This window comes from Tetrao urogallus (assembly GCF_951394365.1).
Source record: "Tetrao urogallus genome assembly, chromosome: 1".
Classification (NCBI taxonomy): Eukaryota; Metazoa; Chordata; class Aves; order Galliformes; family Phasianidae; genus Tetrao; species Tetrao urogallus.
The window spans coordinates 192,551,882-192,567,728 of record NC_136813.1 but is presented as its reverse complement, the minus strand read 5'-3'; the positions used below and the strand labels follow the sequence as shown (position 1 = coordinate 192,567,728).

Here is a 15,847-nt window from a genome sequence, read left to right as displayed (position 1 = left end):
CAAACCTGATATCAAGGAAAATAGAAACTGAGCACTCCATTATTGTGGACAGCATCCCTCGAGTCTCTCTCCCATCAATCTAACTCTGTGGCAAAGTTGTATTATGGACAAAGACCACATCTATTGTAGCAGCAAATGTTGGCTTAGTTCTGGGCACGGAACTTAACCTCCACTTAAGCTTCTAAAACTGTTTACATCGGTTGGGACACAGCTGTGCCTAAGGCTCCTTTGTGTTTTAATCTTAATAAAATTGAGAGAACAAATTACAGAGCAGGCAAGATGTGGGAGTATTTTCTGAACCCCGGTGGCTTCTGGGACGGACCAAACGGCACTGCGGTATTGATATGACAGAGCCTGTGCTTCTTGTGTCTCCTGAAGGCTCCAAATGATTTCTGTACTGCGAAGTAAAGCCAAATTCTGGAAAACCAGTCCTGTGCTCTGGTCTGATTCACTTCAGTTGCACGAGCAGCATCGCCTCTTTGAGATCCCTCGCATTTCTGCTCGCTAGGGTGAAACGTGAGTGTGGGGCAGAGCATTTCCTACTCAGAAAAGGGGCTCGGCTGTCCTCAGTTTGGCTTTTGACGGGAGGAGATGCAGCAGCAGCAAAGCGTGGAGCTGGAGGCAGGCCCGGCGCGCTCTCTCCTTGCAGCCGCCCCCTGGCGCCTACAAGCAGTATTGGTAATTCCTGCTGCTGCGATTCCTTTGCAGGGCGCTGCTGTGGCTTTGGATATTGCTTACTTTAGGAGCACGTAAAAAAAGTCAGTGGAACAGCCTTGCCCTGCTCTGAGCTGCTGAGTGAGCACAGGTAAGGGAGAAGGTCCATAGGAAAGCTTCAGGCTTTTATTAGTCAAACTATGTACAAAGTCATCCTGTACAGTTTATGTCATTTCATTAAAAAAAACAAACAACAAAGGACAAAAAATGTTCTCCACGTGAAGACAGAGGGTATCTGACAAAGGTCCTTAGTGCTGTTTTCTTCACGGTGCACATGGGTCTGAGTTACTATAAATAAGAGGTTCTTTTCCAGCACTTACAGGGTTTTCCATTTGCTGGAGGAGACTCACATCCCCACAATGAAATGGAGGCAACGTGGGTGACTTGAAATGTAGTGTAGAGTGGATTTCTGCTTCCCCAGAGTCTGACAATGGTCCCCAAATGGCATTTGAAATACACCCCGTCCCCTTACCCCCCCCCCCCAGCATCCAACACATGCACTTGTGTACAGTAACAGTCATGTGGAAAGCCAGAGCTCATAGTATTGCTTCTACCCCTCAAGTAAACCGCATTTGGTTTTCCTATTCCTTTCCTTGTCAGCTGCACTAATTGCTTAAAAACCACCACAATAACTTAAAAACTGCAACGTTAACAAAACCTCTGTCCTACGCCCAACTCGATGGCAGGAAGCAAATCTGCAAGAGAATTTGCACTGAGCCATCTTTAAATAATTCCTATATACAGAACTGAAGTCACCCTTCCCCTGGCCACTGTGTGCTTTTGGGGCTGTCCTTTGGAAGGTTGGAAGACCCCAAGCAGAACTGTAGGGCTCAGAGAGGAGCTGCCCCAATATGCAGCTTTGTCACAGCAGGACAGAGATGCTGGCACGGGTTCTTGCTGCGTGTCAACTCCCTGCCAGCCCCCAGGAGCTGCTCCTGGTGCTCTTCATCCCATCCCTATGCCTCAATCTGCAGCCTGGGGGGGGGGGTTGATCTCAAGCTCCCTCTTACCAGCAGCTTCTCCTAAACGGGGCAGCCACTTTCTGTGCCATCCCCAGGAAGGTGCTGATGTCGGCCACGAGGATCCCTTTGTTTTCCAAGACGTCTCTGCTGACGCTGGGCTTTTCTGCAAAAAGAGTGGCACTGTAAGGCAGACGTGCAAATGAGATTCTTCTGAAAACTGCAGAAAATACCCCCAGATCCCACCGCAGTTATTCTGTATTTGCAGGTTAATGGGAGAGCTTCCCAGCCTCAGCCAGGAGCGTGTGACACAGAGCCACCCCCGGGCTCAGAACAACTGCCAAAATTAAGGAGACCTCCCCCAAAAATCTGTTTGTTTTGCCTGTTAGCACACTGACTCACGATGCAGAGCTGCTTTTCCACACCTCAAATCAGCCATTGCAGCAGCAACGAGAGCTGAACGAGGCAGTATTTGTCAGGGGGTGCCCGGAGCCTGCCCTCACCTGTGAGATACACCGCAAACCTGGCGCTGACGTGCTGGACCTGCAGGTTCAACAAGCACTTCATGTACTCCGATCTGGGGGACGAGCTGGAATCGCACGCGTGGTAATGCAGCACCTCAATGAGGTCTTGGCATGACTTCAGGATCAAGTTCTTCCTATGGGCGTTGGCATCCACCCTGCAGGGAGAGGGGCACAAGCTCGAGTCCTCGCCAAAACGTGCTGCCCAAAGCTTTGAGGCACCTCCCTGTCGTAACTCAGCTGGCTGAGAAACCGGGTCTTAAAAACTACCGTGTGCTACTGCTGTGTGCTCAGGGGGGAGAGGATCAGAGTTCTCCCCGTTTGTTGCAGTATTTTCTGCTCGTTGCAGTATTTTCTGCTCGCTGAGAACAAACCAGCTCATGTGCCAAAGAGAGGGGGAGCTGCCTTATGGAGATGCGGCAGGGTGCACAGGGCGACTGCCAGAGCTCTACCTCATCTGGGATCGTGTGCGAGGCGCAGCATTTTGGGCCAGCTTCTCTCCGGGTCCCAGTCCTGCTGCTCCCTCATAGAGATTAAAAAATAAATCCTTGTGTTTTACCTGTGACTGTGCAAATACCGACTTCTGGCAATGCCACGCTCACTGATAAGGGGAGCTGTCATGTAAAAACCTTCGTGTTCATCTTGTGAGATGCCAAAGCCCAGCTGGAGGCACCCAACACCCCCTGCGTGCCCACGCTCTGCTGTGGTGCCTACATCCCTGCCCTATTGCCAAGGACACTGAGGACAAAGGATCTGCTGCTCTGCAGCCATTACCTGACGTTTTCTCGGAGCTTTTTGCTCTCCTTGTAGTGGAGGAACCACTTCCACCTCCCGCTTCTGTTCAGCTTCTCCAGGACCTTCACCACCTCTTTCAGTTGCCCTGGGGAGACAGCAAGAGTGAGCAAGGGTCCTGTTGGAAGCCGGGCACAGTGGGGCCCTCAGGGCTTTGCCATGGTGAGCTGAGGGCTCACAGCCTCTTTGGGATACCATCCCAGCATTTGAAAACACACTGCTGCAGATTTATCCCCCTGATTCTGAACAGGGTGAAGTGTGAGACTTGTTCTACCACTGCACATCTCCAGGAGGAATATGGATCTGTTTTTCCATCCCATTGAAAAGTTGAAGAGAAACAGGTCTCCCTGTTGCCCTCCCTGTCCAGGCTGGACGTCACTACACATCCCCTGCTTCACCCCAATGGTTTTGGTGGCCAGTACTTAGATATTTCTGGGAGCCATGATATGGACCCATTTATGCAGATGGGGTCTCAAGCACCGATCAGAGGGCAAAAATTGCTCCCTTTTAGGAGAGGATGCCCGTGGTAAGTTTTTGGAAGCAAATAGTTGGTAAATCTGCAGATGGAGCCAGGAGCTGAACCTGCTCATCATCTGCACCCAAACGAGGGACTCACCCAACGTCACCATTTCCAACACCTCACTATCCGACACCACGAAGCCACCGGTATGGAACAGCTCCTGGTACGTCTGATCTGCGATGTCTTCAGGGCTGTCCACTCCAGCAAACACCACGTTGGGACAGTGCTTCAGCCTCAGCAAACACGGGACCTGCTCAAGGCAGAATTATTCTGTGAAAACAGCATGTGGTCCAAGAGAACATGGAGAGCCCACCTCATCCTCTGTCTGCACCACCCTGATGCACCCGTCTCCATAGCCCCAGCTCTACAACCGTGGGTGCTACAGGCAGATCAATCTGCTGCACATTCCCTGCAGCCCATGAGCCAAAGCTCACCTGAAGGGCTCTGTTCCCATAAATAAATCCATTTTGGGTCCTTTGTGCTGGGCAGCTCCATGCCTGAGCCTCAGCCCTCACCTTGTGGATGTGTGAGGAGATGTCCTCGTTCCTGATGATGACGAGCAGCCAGTTGGTGTCCCGGTGTTTTGTTTTGCAGAAGCTCAGAGGTTCAATCTCTACGTGGCCATCTTTCTTCAGCAACGTCTGAAAGAGAAATTGTTACGTGCTTGTAGAAGAAACATCTTCACAACTATGCAAGAGCCAGCTGTGATGGTTCCTGATTGTAGAGCATGAGAGCTTCTCAGGCTCAATATTAGGGAAAAATCCTTAGAGTGGTGAGGCACTGGAACAGGCTGCCCCAGGGAGGAGTCACTGTCTCTGGAAGCGTCAAAGGAATGTGGAGATGTGGCACTTGGGGACATGATCAGTGGGCACAGTGGGGATGGGGTTGGACTTGGTGATCTTAGAGGTCTTTTCCAACCTTACTGATTGTGATTCTCTTTAGGGACATGCTTTAATGGGCACGGTGACGAGGGGCTGATGTTGGACTTGATTCAACCTCAGTAATTCTCCCTCTGCCCTTGGCTTGGACCCCAAAGCCTCCCATCCCCATCCAACCATTACCTTCACTCTTGCAAAGAAGGGTTCCTCTCCTGTCTCCACCAGGTAGAACATCCCAGGCTGCCTGCACGCCTCCTCTGCCACGCTGCGCAGGCGGAACTGCAGCGTGCTGCACAGCTCTGTGATCACATCCTCAAAGGCAGCAGTCCTCCTGGGGAGGGATGTGCAGCGCCGAGCGCTGACGGTCTCCCCGTGTGCCAAACCCTTCCCTCTGCTCTCACCCTCTGTGTCAACCTTACTCAGCATCACCCTGTTGAACTCTGCGTACTCATCGAGGATAACCGAGATGTCCCCACGGGAGTCCTTCAGTTTATTCTCATATTTCAGCTTGCTGAGATGGAAAGGAGCTGCACAGCCCCGGTTCGGGGAGCTGGCTCTGCTCTTCTGCCACCAGCAGGTGTCCCACGATGGAGTGCAATGGGAGGAGTCCCTGTGGTGGCTGTATTGCTGGTGGGACTTGAGGCCACGTGGCCGTGTGTCTGAGGGCAGGATTGTCACCTGCAAAGGGCTCCTGCTTCGCAGGGAGTGAGGGGAAGGAGCTCCTCGCACAGACGATGGCTGGGGAGAGCAGTCTCTAGGAAAAATGGAGGTAGAAATGGGTGGTGTCCCACTCCTTAGGATCTGTTTTAGCTTATAATGGAAACGGAGATGCTCCATGTCCATAGTGTGCTGGGTGATTTCTTCAAAACCCCTCCACGTCCCCATCAGTGACTCCAGCAAATGAGTCTGCCCCTGTGAGCTTCCCATCCTGCCTGGGCATTTTGTGGTGACCGTGAAGTTCAGGTAATCCCTGGAGATCCCCCAGCTGTCCGTGATATTGACATAGGGTGGCATGTGCCTGCTGCTGGTATTCCATTGGCTGGTGGGCCACCAGCAGCCCTCCTCAGTGCTCAGCGATCCCCACTCCTCACTGCATCCCTCCGAGCAGCCCAAGCTCATGGAGGATGAGGAATCGCAGTCAGTCCTCGTGGCACCCATGGACCTTGAGCAGTGGCAACCCCTGGGTGTAAGAAGGGGGTGAGCAGTGCGTCCCAAGTGCTTCTCCCAGTCCGAGTCACTGGAGGAGGACCGGTAAGATGGATCTTCCCAGCTCAAACCCACACATTTTTCTGTGCTGGGGAAGCGTTTTGCCTTCAGAAGAGCATCCAAAATGTCCCCAGTGTCACTAACCTCTAAGCTCTCTCCAGTGTCTGCACGTAGCAGCGATGTTGGCATTGACTGAACAGGGATTTCTCCCTCTTCCAACTCTTCATCAGCACAATTTGGATCAGCCAACATGGCAGAGTCATCCTGGCTGCACAAAGACGCAGGCTTTCCTATGGGCATGAACTCCCCTGCTCCAAATGATGCAGGGGTGGTAGGAGGGATGCTACTTCCTCCCTCGCACTCCTCAGGGCTCCCGGGGCAGGCACACCTGCTGTCAGCATCTGATGGTAGCTGTCCCATGCAGCTGGAGCTTGGGGCAGCATCTGGAGCACAAGTTGGACTCATTTTGGGGCCTGTGCCAAAGACTGGGTCTGGCTCAGCCTTATGCCCACGCAGAGGAGAACAAGGCCTTGATCCTGGCTCTCCAGGTGTCAGCATATCCAGAGGAGAGCTCTCTGCAGGCTCTGCGTGGCACAGCCCCAAGTCCTTCTTCACTCCTTCTGCACATTCAGGCTTCAAGGAGCCATCCAGTGCTGGGTTCTCAGCAGCCACACTCTCCTTTACAGCAGCCACTGTCTTGCAGGGCTTTCCACGTGGGCACAGGTCTGGTTCCTGCTCAATTTGCTCTAATAAGCAGCAATGGGGGTCTGCAGCAGTACCGTGAGAAGGGTCCCGATGGGGAGAAGGCGGGGATGGGCTGTTTGGAGAACTTTGCTGGTGCTGGGCCACAGTGAGAGGTGATACATCACCAACAGGCTCCTCCTCTCTCATTGAGAAGGAAGAACCTGATTCTAACAGGTCACAAAGAGAGGTCTTCAGCTCCTGTGGTGCATCAACTACGCTCATTTCATTGCTACTAAGGGGCTTCTCTGCACCAAGGCACACGTCAGTGATTGCCTCAGTGTCAGAGCCACCTGCCCAGGCTGCACAGCTGAAGGCAAAGCCCTGACCATCACATGCTCCCGAGGGCTCATCCAGCACATCTGTGTGGTTGGCAGAAGGACTGCCATGCTGCCCTTGCTCCAAAACCTCGTTCTGGTCTGGGTGCGACTCACCAGCGTTCAGCAAAGTGAGTTCAGTGCTAACATCACCTGCACACCTTTGGGAAAGGCTCCCTCCTGGGCCACTCCTTGGTGGAGTCTGGAGGAATGCCTGGAGGAGAACTGTGGCCACCTGGTCCCCCGGAGCAGCCCCCACATCAGCTCCTCCATCGAAGCAGATAGAGCTGGCGTCAGGGGACTGGGTTAGGAAGGGTTCCTGGCCTCGTGGTGACTCAGGGTCAGTTGTGCAGGCAGTTTTGCTCCCAGCAAGCCCCCGTGTTTCTGCAGAGGGCGCACGATCCTCATCTTTCTGTTCCAACCCATCCCTCAGCATCTCGCTGGCAGATCTGCAGCTGCTCATGACGGTAACCCCACGGACAAGGCTCAGAACGGGGGACAATGGCAGCACTGACACGGGTCCGTCTGCGTGTGCCAAACCCACACCATTTGTCTCTACCCTTGGGGTGGCCAAAGTCCCCCAGGGCTCTTGCAGAGCACTCAGGCTGAGGGCTGCATCACCAGAAAGTCCTTGAGGTCCAGCCCCAGTCCCACCCGACGGTGCTGGCACTGGTCCATTCTCACAGGGTAACACAGAGGCAGTGGGGATGGACATAGGGCCATCTCCAGGAATGCCAAAGTCCTTTGGAGGTGCTGAATTCACCAGCTCTACATCACCTCTTTCTGAAAACGCTAAATCGACAGGTCTTGCGAACGTGCCTTCATTTTCCAACTCTTCTTTCTCTCTTTTTCCCTCCTCTACCTTTTCCTCCTCTTTTTCCGTATGTCCTATGGGGTCTTGTGATTCCCTCTCTTCTTCACCAAATCCAATGGGGTTTGAGTGAGTTTTGAGACTTGCTTCTGAGGGCATCGAATCACAGCAACGTTGGGGTCCATTGCTGGTGGCCCAGCTGCTGTCCATACCATGTCCAGCATCTTCCATGCTCCCCTTTTCTTCAGGACTGGGGCCACCTGCCCATCTGTTCTCAGGCTGCTCTCCACCTCCATGCTGAGCACACAGGGCATCACTCTGGGGAGCTGGGCTGAAACTCAGAGTTTGGCCGTGTGGGTTTTCCCTGCCCAGCACAGTCTGGGGCTCACCAGCATCACCAAGCTCATTGGAAGGGCTGGGGATCATCCCAGCATCCATCAGTTCCTCCTTGAGTGGCTCAACCTGAAACAACATAATTCAGAGGTTAACCTTCAAGGCAGGAACTGAGAAATCCCATACATGAGGACATAAGACATCTTAAAAACCCAGACTTTGTCAGTACAACCACCCCAATGGTATCTGTGGAGATAAGTTTGCTTCCCAAATTAGTCCAGGTTGAACCTTTACCCCAAAGGAGTCACTGCCATGCCCACAGACAGCCAGAGAAAGGATTTGAAGCTTTTTATCTACTTTATACAGTAGGAGACTTAAGAACAGACCAAACGGTACTGAAATCCCAATAAGTATCATTCACAAGCTGGAAAATGCCCAGAGGAGACAGGCAGGCTTTTGAAACTCCATCCTGGGATAGTTGTGTTTTTCCTTCTCCCTCATTTAAGAGTAGAGACCTTTAGACTGATTAAAAAAACTGAGCCATGCTGGATCTCCAGTGACTGAGGGTTTCACAGTCTTCTCTCCAGGGTCTGGAGAAGTCCAGTGGTTGAGGGTTTGCTCAGACCCTGGAGAGAAGATGCTTGTGTTTATGTGGCCTTGAGAAAATTGATATTTACTAGCTCCAATTCTTTGGGATTCCCACACTTTGTGCTCCTGTTCTCTAAGTCGGTGATGGACACAGCTTTTCTCTGAGCCCAGAGATACAGCTCAGGCTATGAACTGGAATTGAGGCCTGAAAATTTCTGGGTTTTTTTTTTTTTTTGAGAACCCTGTGCATGTGTGCATTGGGCAGCAAACTGTTGAGTGACTTTCATGTATCATGCTTCAGGGAGCTGTACTCCCTCGCTCCAAGAGAGCTCATGGGCACACCTGCTCCATTCCTCCCACAAGAACCTACTTGCACAAAATGTATCGTGTGCCCTGCAGGCTCATAGCACCCACACCCCAAGCTCTTACTGCAGTGACAGTTGAGATGTCATGTACACACTCCTCAGCTCTGTATTTTCCAGCCAGGTTGCTCTGATCTGCGTGTTCAGTGAGGGAAGGGCTCTCTGAGCTTGTGGAGGAAGGCTCCTCCTCCCCTGAAAAGGATGATACCGTACTATCTACAACACCAGGAGTCCCATCAGCATCAGTTTGAGAGTCTGCAGGGCTCTCCTCTGGGTGGAAACAGCCTTGGCAGCGTGTGCTGGGATCCAGAGAGCTGCTAGGAGTCTGGTCAGGGTCTGATCGTGAATCCGCAGGGCACGTCTCCAACTCAAAGCAATCATCACTGTCTTCACTCAGCTCAAAAAAGTCTCCAGTGCTGTTTAGTGAGACGTATTTCTTGGGGTTGCTGTGCTCCACCACCTTCCTCGTGCTGCTCAGGAGTTTGCTGGGCTTGCTGTAGAACAGAGCTACCCACATGTGAAGTATCAGCTTCATCTCTTCCACGTCATCGGGTAGATCAGAGTCCCAAGGCCTGGAAGAGAAAGCAAACACAGCCTGAAGTCATGGAATCATCCGAATTGGAAGGGATCCTTAAATGTCATCTAATCCAACTCCCCTGCAATGAGCACAGACATCTATATGCCCTTCTCTTCCCTCTGCTTGACAAAGGTAACTCATCTCCAGTGCTAAACCTCAGTGCATGGGGGCTCTAAGTGCTCAGCTGCATTACTTGATGTGGTTTCCAACTTGAAAATAAGAGACACTCACAGCTGCAAACAGGCAATTCCGTGCACAGCTCCAGGCACCCATTCTACCTCCAGAGGCACAGAGCCTCTGACACAACAAAATGGGGCATCTCAGCATAGTGAAAAGGGCAATCATCATACAAAGCAAAGGGAAAAAAAAGCATAGAAATCCCATTCCCAAAGTGCTCCAGCAGGAGATGTCCCCTGCAGATGGCCTTCCAGGCTTGACTTACCCATGCAAGGCACGGATGACTGTTTTCTCCAGGGCATCATTGGTGTACCTGCTGTCCAAATGGAAGAGATACTCCTCCTCCCACTGGCACGTCACCTTCATGGACTCACCGCAGTGGCTGACCGTGTGGGATTTGGCAAAGTCCTCTTTTAGCCTCGGAGGCCGCAGGCTGCTCCTGCGCCTTGCCATCGTGGCCTCAAAGGGGCTCTGAGGGCAGGTGTTGTTCTGGTGGCGGAAGGGCAGGACCTTCCCAACCAGGGGTGCTGCTCGGGAGCTCCTGGTCCCATTTCTGGAGGGCACTGACCCAGGGTAGGGGACACCTCTGTGTTTCTTTGAGTGCTCAGGCATCAGCGAGGCGTAGGAGTGCTCGGAGGAGATGAAGGAGTGTTTGTTCACCTCGGTGGCCTCCTGTGTTGGAGGCAGCACAGACGTTTGTTGGCTGTTCTTGCTGTTAAGCCCAAGGCTTTTCTCTCCAGGAATAGGGGTTGAGTCTTTTAATTCTGTTTTTCCAATAGGGGGAAGCTTCTGGTTTGGAGATGCTTTAGTAGACGAGACAGCTGCCTTTGCAAGCTTGTCTACCCTGTGGTATTCGTGGTCGGAAGCACTGCGTGAGGACTTGGGCTTACGATGACTCTGCTGCTCCTTGGCAGAGTCACTGGATGAGCTGCAGGACAAAGAGATCATCCTGCTGTCCACGAGGTTAAAGGGAGGAATACAGGAACCCAGAGCCAGGTCTGCCAGCAAGTTCAAGGCATGGGACTCGTAGTCACTGCCCTTCGTATCGAAAGCATGGCCAGAGATGCTGCTGGAATAAATCTCACCCATCTGGCTGTCTGCTGCTTGGCTTTGGGAAGAAACTTCGCTTGGGAGGATGGAGAATGGATCCTTCCACTCTGCATTAAAAAAAAAATAGAGTAAGTGAAGGTCAGAGAGAGGGGGCTCAAAATGAACAGCATTTAGACAGATGCTGTGGCATCCAGCACCTCTCCAATATCTCCACATTAAGGACCTGTTTGTCAGGAAAAGGATGCTTCTCCAACGCGAGCTTTGCACGTTCATAAAAACCCCAAAACCTCCGTGGTATGAAGGTGATGGGTGCTGCAGAAGGACCCAGAGTTTGGATCCTGACTTCAGGAAGTGGGTAATTCTCAGAAATCCATGGCATGGGATGCAAAGATAAGAACTGTGCTGGAGTTTTGTGTGTTATGTTTAATATCCTTGGGAAATGCACCGTGGGACACATCAATTGAGTGTTTGTCACTGCTAAACACTCTTATTTTGCATTTTTGGCAGATTCTGGTGTTCAGCTTTTATGAGTTACAAACAGCAGTGTGGGCAGACTCCTCTGAATGAACCAAACTCAACAGCAGGACCCACCCTACACACTGCCCACGCCAGAGAACTGGCTAGAACTGCTCCAGAAACCTCCACGTGACAGCAGAGCTAATAAAAACTGCCACGTATCGGGAAGTCTGACAGCATGTGGCAATAACAGACTGAGAAAATTGGATAAACTGAGCCAAAGTGGTAAAACCAGTCTTGAAAGCCTCCACGAAGAGGGAAAATAAAGACCAGAGACAAATCTGAAAAGACATCAAAGTGTGAGTGTGAGAAAACATGACAAATTAGCAGAAAGTGTCTCTCCTGTTCCATCATTTGTTTTGGCAGTCCAATACTGGTGCTCAGTTGAAAAGCAGACTCCCAGCCAGCACCTGCAGACGTTGCACTTTGGGACTATCCTAGCTGCCTCCTAAATCCACTGCAGTCTGTCTGCAAAGGGTTTAACAGCCCCACTCTGGTTTTGCAGTGTAACAGACCTGACCCTAATCCAGACCCTAAGTATCAAAAGGCCCTTTTGACAGCTGCTGAATGTGCTGTTACCACTACCTGGTCATGACCTGACAGTGATGTTGGATGGCTCTGTTTTTAAGCTAAATATTTCCATAAGGAGCAGCATTCTTACCGCTTTCTGCTGGCTTTTTGGTGTGAGGTTTTGATGGCCTGTTAGCCACGCTTTTTATCACCTGACTCTTCACTGGCTTTGCAGTGCTTTCAGTAACAGAAGCCTTTTTCACATCCGAATTCTTCAGCATCTTTGGTCTCTTTGTTTCTGAGCCAGAACTGCTGGGAGCTGAGGTTCTCTTCTGGACAGGTTCAGACTGTGTTTTGTGCACAAATTCTGCAGACAGCACCTCTGCACCTGGGACAAGGAAAAGGGAGGGCATGCAAGGACTTATTCCACATCCATCAGCTCTGAGCACCCGGGAGGAACACGAGGAGACGTGGCTCCTAATAAAGCCATCTATCCAAGCTGGATACCCCGGAGAAGCAGGAGGAAGTCAGCCCCAATTATTTAGCACTTACCTCTTTTCCTTCTGTGAGGAAACTGTAAATGGGCTAATTTAAGCATGGGCTCGTTGGAGTTGGCTGTAAGCCCTGTTTTTTTAGGAAAAGAGAACGTGATGTTGACTGTCTTGGTCGCTTTCCTTTTCCTACTGCTATCCCCCACAGGATGTATTTGCATCTTGAGGGGTGACCATTTCTTCCTGGTGCTTGTCACAGCAGTTCCGCTGGATTTCCTCTTGTTCTGCTTCACCCACAGCTTGCTAGATGCACTGACATCTTTTGTGAGCCCTTTGCTCTGGTCCAGCCCCAGAACAGCCTTTGGGTTTCCACCTGTTACATCAGGAGGGATTGGGTCTGGTGGTACAGCTAAAGAGAAGTCAGTCTCTGAGTTGCTGCAAAGAGACTGAGCAGCACCAGCCAAGCATCCTAAGGCAGCAGACATTTCCAGAGTGTAGCTGCTGGGATTGGAGAAGTAATGCTGCAGCTGGGAGAAAGACTGCTCGGAGTGTCCTCTGCAGGATTTAATACCTTCATCCTTGGCTGGTGACAGGCAAGAAGAACAGGAAGCTTCGGTGATTTGGCTGGAGGCTTGCTGTGTATTTTCTTCAAGCTTTGCATACTCCTGGAAGTGCTGTTTGATGCACACGTTGGTACCGAGCGCGTCCCCCCACGAAGAATTGGTGGCTTTCTGCAAGGCATAGCGAAGTCCAGGCAAAACAGAGGCTATTTTCAAAGAGATGTCACTAGCTTTCCTTTCACATTTTAGATTATGTCCTTCAACTGAAAAAAGAAAAGAATTTTACTTATATCAATAAAGGATTACGTTCCCCAAATCATTTTACTATTACATGATAAGAGAACATGAAAGGCATGAGCAAATCCCCAGAGCCAACCCACAAAAAGCTTATCAGGTTTGTTTGTCTTTTTTTTTTGCAAGGTACAAAAGAATGGCATACAGGAATCAAAAGTGGATAAACCGAGGATGAAAGACCCCTGGTGTATCCACGAGCTCCCTTCTGCAGTCTTGTCCCCTTATTCCAGCAATTTTTGGGAAGTCTTAACATTTAGGACTGAGACCTCTGAAAATAATGAAATGAAAACTCTCCTTGCCTGCTTCAACCCCCCCAGGTGCCTCTGTGTAAGGTCTGGGATGCGGGTGATAACAGGCTACTCAATCTAGACATGCTAACAAAACCAAACCAAACCTTCCTCCAACACCAAGACTACTTCATTGAATGAGGTGAATATTGGTTGTAGATGATTCCTCCCTAAAGGGAATTGAATTCTCTTCATAGAGAAGTCTGCTGTCTTCATGGGGCTCGGGTGAGGGATGTCACTAGGAAACTATCCAGCCTGGAGCAGCTGCCAGATCACAACTCCTTACTGCTTTCCAATATAGGGAGAGATCACCTACACGTGGGTCAAGGGCCATCAAAAGGGACTTCAAGGCCTAAGGATGGTGGCTAAAGGAATCAAACGCACAGGTCATCTATTCTTCTCTGCCTGCTGTAGTGGATAGGGACACAGAAACAAACCAAAGGATCTTAGCTTTAAGCAGTGACTTTAGCTTTAAGTGTGACTGCAGCTGTTGCCAGAATTTTGGATTTTTAGCCTACGTGGTACTGGGTTTGTGGGCATCAGATGGGGTTTGCTTTTCTCAAAGGGGGAAAAGGGTCCTTGGGGAAAAGCTAATGGGGCTCATTGTGAGGGCTTTAAACTTGGTCTGAAGGGAGACTGGGGGGACAGAGAGCCTTCCTGTGGTCAGGTGTTTCTCTGGGAAACAGTCCTCACGGGCAAGGGTGAGGAGCAGAGCTGTCACATCTTTAAGGAGGCTTTCCATCCCCAGGTGTAGCAAGTCAGGAAAGGAAGGCAAGAGACCAGCGTGGCTGAACTGGGACCTGCTGGTCAAACTGAAGAGCAAGAAGAAAATGCACAGGCAGTGGGAACAGGGACAGGTATTGTGGGAATGCTGTAAGAAAAACTGCGAGGCTGTGAAGGGATGGGGTCAGAAAATCCAAGGCCCAACTTGAACTGAACTTGGCAAGAGATGCTAAGAACAAGAAAGGCTTCTACAGGTACCTCAAACAAAAAAAGGAAAGTCCAGGAGGGCCCACAGTGAAGGATACAGGCAGGCTGGTAACAACAGACAAGGAGAAGGCTGAGGTGCTCAACAACTTTTTTGCCTTGGTCTTCTCTGAGAACTGCTCTCCACACAGCCCTCAAACATTTGGTTTGGTAGGAAGGGATGAGGGAAGCAACGTCCCTCTCACTATGAGTGAAAGTCAGGTTTGTGACCACCTGAGGAACCTGAACATCCACAGGTCTGTGGATCCTGATGAGATGCATCCCAGAGTCCTGAGGGAATTGGCTGATGTGGTCATCAAGCCACTCTAAATGATATTTGGAAAGTTGTGGCAATCAGGTGAAGAAGTCCCTGGTGACTGGAAAAAAGGCAACATCACACCCATTTTTAAAAAGGGTAAAAAGGATGACCCTGGGAGCTACCAACCAGTCAGCCTCACCTCTGTGCTGGGGAATATTATGGAGCAGATCCTCCTGGAAGCTATGCTAAGGCACATGGAAGGCAGGGACAGACTCTTTAGGAAGGTCTGCAGTGACAGAACAAGGGGAAATGCTTTCAAGCTCAAAAAGGGTAGATTTGGGTTAGATACAAGGAAAAAATTGTTTACAGTGAGGGTGGTGAGGCACTGGCATAGCTTGCCCAGAGATGTAGTGGATGCCCCATCCCTGGAGACTTCCAAGGCCAGGCTGGATCAGGCCCTGGGCAATCTGATCTAGCTGTGGTGTCCCTGTGCATTGCAGGAAGTTGGACTGGACGGCCTTCAGAGATCCTTTCCAACTCTAAGGATTCTATGATTCATCCAGTGCAAGACTGCAGCCAGTCCGATGCTTTGCAGGCTTGGCCCATCTGCATATTAAAATCCAACTCATGTTTCTTTTGGCTGCAGGGCCAAGCTGACAGCCCCAGCATCCTTCCCCATCATTTCCCCTCGCAGCAAGACTAAATCCAGGCACGCCTGGGGCAGGCAGGAACTTCTCTCACTCTCTGAGATGCATGGTTTTCTTCACCTATTGGCCTTGTGCTGCCTTGCACTGGCAATGCTGCTCCTTGTTATCAGCAAGCCCAGGCATCCCTATGAGCCTGGCTGGGGAACACGGCAGCACGTCTGCACAGTGAGTATTATGCTGCCCTACATTCCTCCTGTCAGCTGTCTGGACAGGAAGAACACAGCTTCAGAGGCTGCTGGCTTTGAAATGGAAAACATTATTCATGCTTCAAGTTAGAGCTGAGCGATTTTAAACATGTGCGTGCGCTTCGCTCCCTTTTCTCTTTGTCCCTGTCCCTTTCAGTTGCCATTATTTTCTGTCTCCCAAATCTTCTTGTAAGTTATCATCACAGAGAGGAGAAGCCATGAAGTAAAATCTCAGTCCCAGAGGACAGGCACAGCTGGCTGGAATTATGCAGCTCACAGGAAGAAATGGGACAGCACGTGCAGGAGCCTTACTGGCACCGGAGGGAAAATATCTGGAAGCCATCAGCGTTCAGACCGTGTCACACAACAACATGGAGCGTTTGCTCAACATTATTCCCTCCTGCTGCCTTTTCATTTCACTGTTCTCTGGCTGCCCATGCTTCCGTCATCAGCCCTAAACGTCTGCAGCAACCCTCCTACTAACATCCTGTGCCATCTCTGCTTCAAGATGCTTCGTATGTCTGGT

At 50.9% G+C, this 15,847-nt stretch overlaps 1 protein-coding gene across 1 annotated transcript in view; it reads right to left on the bottom strand.

The window, feature by feature from the left end:
* Positions 1-1,720: 1,720 nt before the first annotated feature.
* The window catches only part of TASOR2 (transcription activation suppressor family member 2), a gene marked incomplete at both ends in the record, with an annotated part of 34,157 nt that continues 20,030 nt past the window's right edge, over positions 1,721-15,847 (bottom strand). The window contains 11 exons of the mRNA XM_079533827.1: positions 1,721-1,839; positions 2,177-2,352; positions 2,969-3,074; positions 3,603-3,756; positions 4,022-4,147; positions 4,568-6,336; positions 7,849-7,921; positions 8,951-9,314; positions 9,762-10,653; positions 11,724-11,960; positions 12,125-12,886. Coding sequence (XP_079389953.1) covers positions 1,721-1,839; positions 2,177-2,352; positions 2,969-3,074; positions 3,603-3,756; positions 4,022-4,147; positions 4,568-6,336; positions 7,849-7,921; positions 8,951-9,314; positions 9,762-10,653; positions 11,724-11,960; positions 12,125-12,886 — 4,778 coding nt within the window. The remainder of the gene's footprint in view (positions 1,840-2,176; positions 2,353-2,968; positions 3,075-3,602; positions 3,757-4,021; positions 4,148-4,567; positions 6,337-7,848; positions 7,922-8,950; positions 9,315-9,761; positions 10,654-11,723; positions 11,961-12,124; positions 12,887-15,847) is intronic.